General features: G+C 38.3%; 1 protein-coding gene across 2 annotated transcripts in view; it reads left to right on the top strand.

Moving 5' to 3' along the window:
* The first annotated feature begins 2461 nt into the window (after positions 1 to 2461).
* The window catches only part of LOC109089111 (ligand-dependent corepressor-like), a 36757-nt gene continuing 26782 nt past the window's right edge, over positions 2462 to 12436 (top strand). For both annotated transcript variants that reach the window (XM_042749703.1, XM_042749702.1), the window contains exon 1: positions 2462 to 2610. In XM_042749703.1, the coding sequence (XP_042605637.1) occupies positions 2514 to 2610 (97 nt within the window). In that variant the 5' untranslated portion in view covers positions 2462 to 2513. The remainder of the gene's footprint in view (positions 2611 to 12436) is intronic.

Genomic DNA, 12436 nt, shown 5'->3' with positions numbered 1-12436 from the left:
CTGGGCCAGTGTGTTTCATGATTGGTTAGCTGCACCAGTGTGTGTTTTGATTGGTAAGCTGGGCCAGTGTGTGCTGTGATTGGTTAGCTGGGCCAGTGTGTGCTGTGATTGGTTAGCTGGGCCAGTGTGTGTTGTGATTGGTTAGCTGCACCAGTGTGTGTTTTGATTGGTAAGCTGGGCCAGTGTGTGCTGTGATTGGTTAGCTGGGCCAGTGCGTGTTGTGATTGGTCTGTGATCAGTTAACTGGGCCAGTGTGTGCTGAGATTGGTTAGCTGGACCAGTGTGTGCCATGATTGGTTAGCTGCACCAGTGTGTGTTTTGATTGGTAAGCTGGGCCAGTGTGTGCTGTGATTGGTTAGCTGCACCAGTCTGTGTTGTGATTGGTTAGCTGGGCCAGTGTGTGTTGTGATTGGTTAGCTGCACCAGTGGGTGTTTTGATTGGTAAGCTGGGCCACCATTTTCTGTGATTGGTTAACTGGGCCAGTGTGTGCTGTGATTGGTTAGCTGGGCCAGTGTGTGTTGTGATTGGTTAGCTGCACCAGTGTGTGTTTTGATTGGTAAGCTGGGCCAGTGTGTGCTGTGATTGGTTAGCTGCACCAGTGTGTGTTGTGATTGGTCTGTGTTTGGTTAGCTGGGCCAGTGTGTGTTGTGACTGGTTAGCTGGGCCAGTGCGTGTTGTGATTGGTTAGCTGGGCCAGTGTGTGTTGTGATTGGTTAGCTGCACCAGTGTGTGTTTTGCTTGGTAAGCTGGGCCAATGTGTGCTGTGATTGGTTAGCTGGGCCAGTGTGTGCTGTGATTGGTCTGTGTTTGGTTAGCTGGGCCAGTGTGTGTTGTGATTGGTTAGCTGGGCCAGTGTGTGTTGTGATTGGTCTGTGTTTGGTTAGCTGGGCCAGTCTGTGTTGTGATTGGTTAGCTGGGCCAGTGCGTGTTGTGATTGGTTAGCTGCGCCAGTGTGTGTTGTGATTGGTTAGCTGGGCCAGTGTGTGTTGTGATCGGTCTGTGATTGGTTAGCTGGGCCAGTGTGTGTTTGTGATCGGTTAGCTGGGCCAGTGCGTGTTGTGATTGGTTTGCTGAGCCAGTGTGTGTTGTGATTGGTTAGCTGGGCCAGTGTGTGTTGTGATCGGTCTGTGATTGGTTAGCTGGGCCAGTGTGTGTTGTGATCGGTTAGCTGGGCCAGTGCGTGTTGTGATTGGTTTGCTGAGCCAGTGTGTGTTGTGATTGGTTAGCTGGGCCAGTGTGTGTTGTGATCGGTCTGTGATTGGTTAGCTGGGCCAGTGTGTGCTGTGATTGGTTAGCTGGGCCAGTGTGTGCTTTGATTGGTTAGCAGGGCCATTGTGTGCTTTGATTGGCAGCACGCGGTGCCTGATCGGGAAATGTCCTGCCTCTTATCATAGCCGCCTGCTGTGAGCTTCAGTGTAAATATTGCATCAAAATCAATTTGAGTGGATTTAAACCCAGATGATTGTAACCACTCTAAGTGCGTCTGTCTTGGGAAAGCTAGCGTGTCTCCCACATAGTGATAACACTCGTTGCCTTCTCTAGTGCATCTCAACCAGGTCTCGACCCATTCGTCGATCTTTGTGATATCACAAATCCCGGAAAATATGCGTTGTAGTCCAAATGAAAAGTGATTTCTGTTAAATAAAATATCTCCTTTCGAAGTGGACTTTGAGCTTTGCAAATTTGAATATTATCTTTGTAACTCTAAATATACTTTTTATGCTCAAACAGCAACATTGCAGACTAACTAAAGTTCCAGACTAACCAAAAATCACTGGAATATAAAGATCATGTTCCATGAAGATATTTTGTAAATTTCCTACTGTAAACATATCAAAACTTAATTTGTGATTATATTCATTGCTATGAAGACCTCATTTGGGTTTAAAGGCAATTTTCTCAATATTCGGATTTATTTATTTATTTATTATTTATTTATTTATTTTTTTGGCACCCTCAGATTCCAGATTTTCAGATATCTGGGCCAAATTTTGTCCTGTCCTAATAAACCATACATCAATGGAAAGCTTATCTATTCAGCTTTCAGATGATGTATAATTCTCACTTTCAAAAATTGACCCTTATGACTGGTTTTCATTCATGGTGTGAACGTGGCTTGCATTTTCTAATAGGCTATTTCTGTAATAAGACACAAATAAAATGATTAAAAATTAGTGTATTATTAAAATATTTAGAATGCTTTTTTATAGTCCTATGTACTATTATCAATTATCATAAACACTATTATGAATACTAGATTAATTTAATCCCAAATCTAAATTATTTATGATTATTTGATCATCGTATATGCACGCAAGCACATGTTTTAAATTCTTTGGAGCGAAATAGGCAAAGCTTCAGTTATAGGCTGAACGAGATTTGGATATGGGAGGGACATGTTGTCAGAAAAGTGCTGCAGCATTGAAGACCCACGGAGAGAGAGGGGGCCGATGACGCGGGCCCCGGGAGCTCCCGGTGTGAGGCGCGCGCCCGCGGGAGGGGCCGGTAGAAAATGGCGAGTCTGTGCAGAAGGCAGCAATGCACGATCGAGAGGCGCGGCTTTCGGCAGGAGCTTGACTCGTGGCGGCATAAACTCATTCACTGTGTAGGTAAGCTCGCTTCACCTTTCGCGCGGGGTCGTCTCGCGGAGCTTCGCGTGTTGATTCAGTGTGTTTATTCGGTGCGGGGACCGGCGAAAACCTATTGCATTGAGTGGCGAGCGAAGCGGATTTTTTTTTTTTTCGTTTCGCAACGATTTTTTTTATAGACGCTGGACCTCAAAAAAAAAAAAAAAAAAAAAATCGCAGTTATGAGTTTAGTTGCGAAGCCGTTGTTTGAGAAATAATGTACATTTGCGTTTTTATGCGTTGTTTTGGCCCAACGCTATTTCTTTAAGTTATATATATATTTTTTAAGAGGAAATTTAGGATGTTTATTTATTGTAAGCAGGGCGTGTTACGTGTACAGAGGGAATTGTGCACTGACCAATCACCGGCGTTTCTTTTGCCAGTGTGCGCGCTCCCTGCTTTATTGTAGGCTACTGTATTATTTGGGGGGAGGGCTGCGCGCGTCCCCGCCCCACCGCGCGCGTGCCCTCCCTTCCCTCAAATCATCGGCGCTGGGGGAGCGCGCATTGCTGCAATGGGGAAATGTCAGAAAATAATTTTGTATTTTAGGGGAAGGTGGGGGGTTGACAAAGAAAATGACACTGCGCATATTGCTTAGCTGTTATCGAGGCCTTGTCAAGGCCAGGTTCTTCTAACACTGAACGTTTTAATATAAGGTCTTGATCTTAACCAGGAGGTTTCTGCAGAATAGATGCGCTGATATTTGAGTCAGTTTTGTTTATTATTATTATTATTGTTTCGTTAATCGATTGCTCGTCCATGAACGAGACGTGCCAGTGCAGCCGTGCATCAACAATATTTGGGTTTGGGAAGCCTAGAGTCCCGTTTATATTTGTTATGTGCTGTTTTTTTGGTTAGCATTTCCAAAAATATGACAGAAACTCTTGGTTTCCCTCCCCTCCCCCGTTAAATGTTTCATTAGCTTTGTTTAATCCCTTTAAATCGCCATATCTGATGTTATTGGGAGATTATTGGGTCTTAACCTCTTTTTTAACCCCAGATTTGTGGTAATCTCCCTTTTAATGTCAGACGGAAAACCCTTGGCTTTTGGCATCTGTTAACTGCAGCTTTTGAGTAAATGTTGGTCACTCTTTCTATCAACCAAAACAGCGTAGATAGTATAACCATACTGAGTCTGTCCAATGCTGGGCAAAGCTTTTTCCCCGTTTAATAGCATGTCCTGCATCATATCAGATCTGGGGCGCTGTAAAGGGGGGGTAAACTATGACGATTCTCGGGGCCCATGACTAAGAGGGGGCCCAGAGAAGCCCCCAATAAAATTGTGGTGCTAAAAAAAAAAATTGATAGTAAAAATTATTAACTTTAAATTATTCTATTTGCTGTTTCCTGGTGTCAAAAAAAAATTATTTGTTTAGGAAACACAAACGTCCGTGGGCCCCTCTCCCCCTCTCGATTATCATAAAATGGTTCAGTCCGCCCAAATTGTATCCAGTAACCAAGGCAACACACAAACAGCTTGACTTCACTTATAGCGCCGCCAGATTCAACTTGACAGACGATGTGAAAATGCCTCAAAATCTGAAAGTCAAAAACGGAAAGAGAAAAAAAATAAGAGAAGTGAAGTGAAATGTTACCCAATATTTCACACGAAAAGGTGGGTTTGTAAGTAGGCCTAAATTGTTAATGGACCGCCCGTGACAATGATCGTAGCCTACGGCACTTTTCTGTGCGTACGCACGCTTTGTACATGAGGCCCTAGGTCTCTACGGTAGCATTTTTCGATAAGTTAGCACGTTTCGATAGAGCAGGGTGCAGCGGGTGCACGGCTTTGCCTCAAATGCAGCCGGTGTCGGCATCTTTGTACGAGGCGGCGCCCACTTTCAGCACCCTGCTGCGGTCCACGCTGTTGCACCCTGTCTTGCAAGCAGTCTAACTTCATGAACTCTGATAAAAATCCTCTGCCAGCTACTGTACAAACTACTATCAGCTGTTTGTGAGGTTTCAGTGCATCTCTTGAAGATGATGTGGAGTTGTATTACTACAATGTCCCCTATATTGTCAAATACAACATGATTCATCTCTGCCAACCATCTTCACATAATACTTTCACATTATCTGATCCAGACCGTCGGCAAAACTCAATTTAAACAGCGCAAAATGACTGCCTGTGGACGTTATAGGTAGAAATGATTATATTTCTGTTTTTATTCACACAATAAATATTTAAACTAGTTAAATGAAAATTCATGTAGTTTTAGGAAAAGTCGGGGAACACCAAGGCTTTGTGATTTATTTAGACAAAGTTATTGACTATGTAAATTTCAAAACGGTCAAAATGATGCCTTGTTCATTCTAGTGTTAAAGATAATTACCATAAGTTTAAATGTTGCGGTATAAAATATAAATACATTTCATTGTATTAAGAGTGCTCAGTGTTTCCGTTACATTTCAACTGTCATGTTAAAAATATTAGGTTAGATTAGATTAACTTTATTGTCATTGCCAGTGTACAGTACAAATATGTACAGTACATTCATACAAATATAAATATATGTGAATACACTATATGACACATGTACAGCTATGCACAGTATATACATTATACAGTACTGAAGTAGTGCAGTATTACAGAGGACAAATTACGGGTGTGGACATGGGATGGAGTTCAATTGTCTGATTGACTTAAATATATGAGAATGATAGTCAAAATACCATAAAAGCGCATGATTTTATGTAAATTAATATGAAAAAAACTCTCAGCTGTGTTGGGGGCCCTGTCAAGATTCTTTTCATGGGGCCCAAAATACCAAACATCACAACCTGATATAGATGGCAAAGCTTTTTCCCCCATTTGTTTAACATGTCCTGCATCATATCAGATATGATAACCTGATATATTTAAAAGGACCAGGATGTATTTTGTTATCAGATATGGCGAGTGTCAGTGGAAACGGCTTAGATTTCCTCATGCTATGAGGAAAAGCTCCTAATTTGTACCAAAAGGCCCGTTCCAGGAAGTATGAAGGTGCTGATGTGATGATGGGTGGATTCCTTGCTGTTTTGTGCTGAAATAGGAAAGACATTTAACAAGATTCCCACGGTGATGACATTATACTATAGCTTGTATCTTATGCCATGCAGATATTCTCTCCATCACATGAGATTAATTCTAGGCATGCTTCGAGGAAATGTAGGCTAAATAATTTGGCTTTAGTCTACTGTAAGTCGCCAGTGAATCCGTAATGAGAGCTTAGCGTGTTTTTGAACGTAAAAAAACAACCAAAGTCATGCATCTCCCTCCATACGTCTGAAATCTAGAAGTATGTAAAAGTTGATTCACACCTTTCATGACATGAATTTACATTCTCGCTCTGCTGATAACGCTTTAGGGAGCATCATAAATCATTTCCTCAAACTTTCAAGGGTCAAAGTCCCAAATTCTAAACTCTGTTGTTCACAAACTCTCCTTGAAAGCCAGCATTGCTAGAAGTCGCAAAGAAGAGGTTTTCTTTTCATCTGCAAACCGGTCAGTTTGATTCCGAAATTATCATATCTATTCAACCATACCTTTTCATCTGTCTCATACTAAATTTTTCCTTTTTTTTTTTTTTTGTCTGATACTTAATCATCCTCTGTAATGTTACATGGACTATTATGTTTGCTACAGCTAGCTTTGCTTGTTTGTTGATCCGTAAGTAACTCGTAGATAGCCTTGCGCGGATACAAGAGCGGCATTTACAATACAAAAATGTGAATTAATAATTGACAAACAGGACCAACGCTAACTGATTTTATTGATAGTAATTTTATGATATGCTTTTCTCTCTAGTGAACAGCTTGGCCATTTATTTTCATTCACTAGAAGGAACAATATGTATCTCAGTTCAGTTATTTCCATTTTTTGGTGGCTCAAGGTTTGGCGAAAGACTGTTGAATGAGACCCGTGAATAGGATTTGATGTATTTGGTGAGCTGTAATTTTAGTTGAACTCTTGAAGTGGTCTTTATATCTAGCCTTGGCGCGTCTAAATACATAAAACATAGTTTGATCATATGTGTGGAGCTTTCATTTAGCTACATAAATCACTGTGGTGAGATGTCGCTGTTTTAATCAGACAAATTTATGCAAAATCCAACCAAACCTTGGCTCTCCTGGCTTTTCCGACTCTTTCTGTGTGAATTTGTCACCACACATTTGGTGTCATGCACGAGAGCGTCACAAATTCAGACAAAACTGAAGGTCAAAGCTGCTTGCTGTGAGAACCATTACCATCAGGAAAAATGTCACTTTTTATTTTTATCTCTAGTTATCATGTACCTCCCCCTCGCTCTCTCCGAACGCTCCCCTATGCATTTGCCTTTCCTCTCGTTTCATCAAAGATCAGCAACAAGCTTATGACCAATTATGATTCTTGCAACATCTCGCTCAAATATAGGGCTATTTTGGATATTCCTTTGACTTTTATCACTCCAGTTTGGTTACCTTCTTATCTATAGAAGATATCCAAGCGCTTTTAGAAGTTCTTGTAGTTCTTCTCAAAAATACGATGCATGGTTCATACTCATGCATTTTGGTTTTGGTGGCTTGAGAACCTTTTTGGTGCACATGGAGAGCGACTTTACCTTTAATTTTTCTATCTTGGCCATAAACGGCTTCTAGCAGCTCTTGAACATCCACCCCCAAGTGAAGAGGTTGTTAAAGAAGCGTCTGGAGCTATTTGACGACAGTTTCCAGCAGATTTAATTGGCATGTAGGCTGCGAGAAGGTGCATTGATTCGAGTTGCATTCTTTTTGACCACCGCTGAAAATCAACAGCATTTTAAATTGATAAAAAAAAAAAAAAGCTGTCATCTGAATTATGTATGGATCTTTTTCTTGTTGAGAAGCTGCATGTGTTTACAGTACGGGGGAAAACACTGCATAGAGTATTTGATTAAATAATTTAATCGTTAAATTATGAAATAAATGTTAAAACCCAGAGTTTTGCATTTTACTTAATATTTTATGTCAAATATTGAACGATTCACTGAAACACACAACAGCTGTTAGGATGCATTGCACTTTAAATAAACTACTAAATTAAACATTAATTAGATGGCTGCCAAATGAAGGTCATGTTTTGTTTGCACATTTGGGGAAAAAAAAAAAGTTATGTATTTTTGTTTAGGGAGCTAAAACCTTGATTCCTCTTGATTTTAGCATTTATCTAAAGCTCACATCTCTGGTTTCCACCGCTTTCATGTTTAAGCTGTCAGGGTTATGCTAAACCATGTAAACTACTTTAAAAGTAGTAGCATTATACTCCCACAGAGATAATACTTGTGGTTTTCCACTGGATTTTTCCGATCTTAAATACGCCAGGCTTCTGTGCCTAAGTATTTTGACATCTGGGAAGTCTGCCTCCATTATTTTCTCCTTTTAAACCCCAGGGATTCTCATTCTGTCAGAGGACAGCTAGATTAAAGCCGTACTATATCGCAATTCTGACTTTTTTGACCAGCTCTAATTGTGGATGTTTGATTGTGTAGACTATTTGGATGTTGCTCACAACTAAATTTAAAAATTCAAATGACTAATAATTGTGAAACAAGGCTTCATTGTGAAGAATTTTGGGCACATTTCTTAGTATAATATTGGTTCTCTCAGGTTATGTTTCTCCTTAAATTCTCAAAAGATTCCAGGTAAGCGAGACCTTTGATTCGATGAAGTGAAACGTTCTTTAACAGGCTGTTGCGCAAGAACTTTGGGAGTGTTTCTTTTTGATATACAGTAACCGTGAAGACGAGATAAGCTCAAATTTTACTCTTAATCTCTCTGTGCTGTAGTTCATGTCAGCCTCAACCAATCCCTCCAAATGTGTCAAAATCTGCCATATGCCTTGCCATTATTTGTCTGCCTCTCATGTGCCACTCTGTGGTTGTTTTCCATTAAAGCCATGTTCAGAATGGGTTTAGATTATGCACTCAAAGTTGAATGCCCTAAAAAGCTGCCTGAGGTGGGGGTTTGAAGGATTTTTTATTATTATTTTTGCTGCCTAATGCAGCAGATGTTTTAGGGAATGCTGATGCAGATTTTTTTTTGAGTATTGGTGGTAAATGAATTAAAAGCTTTGGCCTAGTTTTCAAGTTTTACTGTTTATGCTGCTGCAATCCCTAAATACCAAAAAAATAAAAAATTATTTGTAGCATCACTTTTTTTTAGCAAAGCAGTTTTAATATTGAAACGCTTGAAACACTTAGAATGTGGAGATAAGCAAATTAAATGTGGTATACAAAGAAAGGTTCAAGTGTAGCATGCTTTTCATAATAAGCTTTTTATTTTTTGCAATTATTTGATTGATTTTACATTTGACTAAATTATTAATTTTTAATGCAGATTCAGTAATATTTTAATCTAGATGTTACCCTGAAAATAAACACTGTATTTGCCCTGGTAATAGTAATTAGTTTTGTAAAGGTTCAGCGATGTTAATATTTTTGATTAATCCAGTTAATTGATTTTTTTTTTCATTGTTTTTCAGTGTATTTATGTCTTTTTGGTTCATGATTAGCTATTGGGGTGCCTTGCAATGGTTGGCTAGTCCTAGGGCTGCACAATTAATCGAATTTTAGTCGCGATTACAATTATGGATGCCACAATAACGTAATCGTTCAAAGCGGCAATTAATCGTTCAACGTCCACTTATGTTATTCTGCATGCTTAACATGTGTTTTTTTCTTTCTACATGTTAATATAATGGTTTTTCCCATTATTTTAATTTAAGTTTTAGTATAATACCATTCATATTTTTACTTTTTTATAATTTAAAGAAGAAACCAATCTGATGTATTTTCATAAAAAAATACGGCATGCAGTTGCATCAAACAATGGTACAGTATAAACATCATTCAATGTAAATTGTGATAATCGTAATTAATAATCGCAATTACAATTTCAAGGGAATAAACGACAATTATGATTTTTGTCATAATCGTGCAGCCCTAACTAGTCCAATTATTAAGGTTGGGTTTTTTGTTGTTGTTGTTGTCTGTGTGTTTCAGCAACAGTGCTTTAATTTGCATGCTTTACTTTAGATGTTAGACTGTTTGTACAGTAAAACCCTATTGAAAAAGTTAATGCCCTTTAAAGCACAGCCATCTGAGGGTCAGCTGAATCGAAAACTTTTTCACACAAGCAGCCAATTAGCAGAAGTTAGCCCATCCTTCAGCTATATGTTGGTTACGTTTGTTTTCTCTAACATCTCAGTCACCGTGTGAATGATTCCTTTTGTTTCTCAGTGGTAAAGAGCAGGAATGCATGTGAAAATCATATGATAGGAACAGTCTGCTGAAATCTCATATCAATTACATAGCCCCCTCCCGACTAGAGATGATTTTATTCTCTGGTGATCCGTTGACTATTGTCTTTAGGGTCTTTGTGCTATTAAATGAGATTAATTGTGAGTCCCAATGTAAGACTCTATTGTTCAGTAGCTGCCAATAATTACAAAAGTAAAATCAACTACTTACTATTATTTGGAAAATCCAGAATTTTTAAGAAAGTGTTAATTTAAATAGTTTCTAATGCTTAGGTTTTTGTTTTTTTTCACACAGTTTTGCATCAGATTATAAAAGTCATTTAGTGGAAACATATAACAGTAGTTATCTCTCCAGCCAAGTTATTAAAAAACATATAGCCTAGAATAATATTTGAGCAGATATAGTGAGCATGAAGTTTGAGCAGTTGCCGTTTTGCGTTTAAACCATGGTAAAACTCTTCTAATAAATTATATGAGAAACACAAAACAATAGATTTGGATATGTTAGTTAAAATAGAATATTTTCATCTCTGGGTAAATCATTCCCAAAAAATTTTTCTTTCTTTTTTTTACATGTGTAAAAAGGCAATTTCTGCATTGACTTAACTGATCTTTTTGATTTGGATGTTTGATTTGTCAAGGGAGGATTTCAATAGACGGATTGTTTTGTGGGAAAGAGTGTTTTTGAATGGAGGATCATATCGCCTGCATTGTGTTTTGACTAGAGAGATGAAGTTTTCCTTTCACTCATGTATTGTTGAATAACCAGAGTGGTGTACAATGGATATGTGCTCTCTGATGTCTTTATGAAAGGTATGGCTCACCCAAATGAGAAAATTCGATGATTCGCTCTCTTTTCTAAACTCAGGAGTTATTTAACAGAATGTCCAAGCTGCTCTTTTTGTAAGATTATTTTTTTTTATTATGTTTATTTTTTCCTATTATGATAAGACAGATCAGATCTGACAGGAAGCGAAGTGGGAGAGCGAGAGGGGGGCAGGATCAGGAAACATCCTCGAGACGGGATTCGAACTTGGGACACCCGTAGCGCAACGACTCCAAGCTGCTCTTTTACTTACAATGAAAATGGTCATTATTCACTTTCATTGTATGGAAAAGACCATCTTCTGCTGAATTTCTTTGTCTTTATGTTTTAAAGAAAGTTTGGAACATTATTTTTGGTGAACTATACCTTTAGAGGGATTTGACTTATGTTGGTTTTGTTGCTGGTTCTAAAAATATATGTTGTTTTTTAAACAATATGTATTGCTATATTGGTACATATTATGGAAAGTGATAAAATATGATTCTTTCAAGTTATTTTTTGGAAATAACTGTGTGGGAAAAGAAACCTAGTTGCATTTTACTTGCTGAATATACTTGGCAACATTAACTGCATAGTTGAAATAATGGTCTACCTATATAATATAGCGTTTAAAAACAGAAAAATGGGCATTTTTGTAATATCCTTTAACTCTAATAGATAAACAGACAGAAAGAAAAATATTATTGATCCAAGGTTAAGGTGCAAAACAATGGCAATGTACTACATAGACAAGCACGACATAGGCCAAGCCTTTCTGTAGAGCGCTTTCATTCTCAGATTGACCTTAGGCTATGAAAAAAACCTATAGTTTTTAATAAAAAAAAAAAATAATTTTTCAAAGACAAATATATTTTTAATTGTGCTGCAGATGTTCTGTGGGTTTACTTTAAGATCACTACAACAGTTTGATATGTGTCAGCCCTGAAAATAAACCGTTTTTCATGACTCACTAACGCAGAGCGGCTCACAAAGATTGAAGCATTATGGAAAATCGACTTTGTATTCTGCTTCTTCTTCAAAAAATGTGCTTTTTGAAATGAAGTACTACACAAAAAGAAAAAAGGTTTCTTTATTCTATATCACATTTGATTTTTTTTGGAACACTTAACCCTATAAATAACCTTCTTTATAGCAGACTTTAATCCAGACGTCTACTTTAACCTAATGCTGCACATTTGGTACTGAATGGCCAAGTAAACATTGCTTTTGATACTAATCACCACCATCAAAAGCTTAAAATTGCCTTTCGTGGCCAACAGTTCCTTTTTATGACAAATGGTGCATGTACAAAATGTACATTCACTGCAATTGGGGCTTGGCGATCTAAAAGGTCCTGTCGTGAAAGGCCGATGTCCTGATGGGTTAAATGTGATTGGGCCTTCCTTCATAGCAAAGCTGTGGGTTTGACGTTTTCCCGCTTTCTGATTCAAACACAATCTAGGTCAAGAATGACATTGTTTAACCTCCTCTCCAAATAACACTTGCAATGTTCTTGCTGGAATCGAACAAGGGAAAATAAAACAGTGGATGCAGGAAGCACTTGAGTGCATGTTCTATTTGGTTTTCTCGGTATTTCACGCACTAGCCTTGTACCTTGTTGCAGGAATGTTCATGCATTTGTTTCTTTTATGTTGTTGGAAAAGCAAAGTCTTTCAGGTAATAGGACAAAATTATCTGGATGACGGCAAGGTCTGCTTTTATCTTCTCTTTAAAGATTGAAGACA

The sequence above is a fragment of the Cyprinus carpio genome, chromosome B22 (genome assembly GCF_018340385.1).
Source record: "Cyprinus carpio isolate SPL01 chromosome B22, ASM1834038v1, whole genome shotgun sequence".
Taxonomy (NCBI): Eukaryota; Metazoa; Chordata; class Actinopteri; order Cypriniformes; family Cyprinidae; genus Cyprinus; species Cyprinus carpio.
This window is presented reverse-complemented; position numbering and strand designations above follow the sequence as displayed.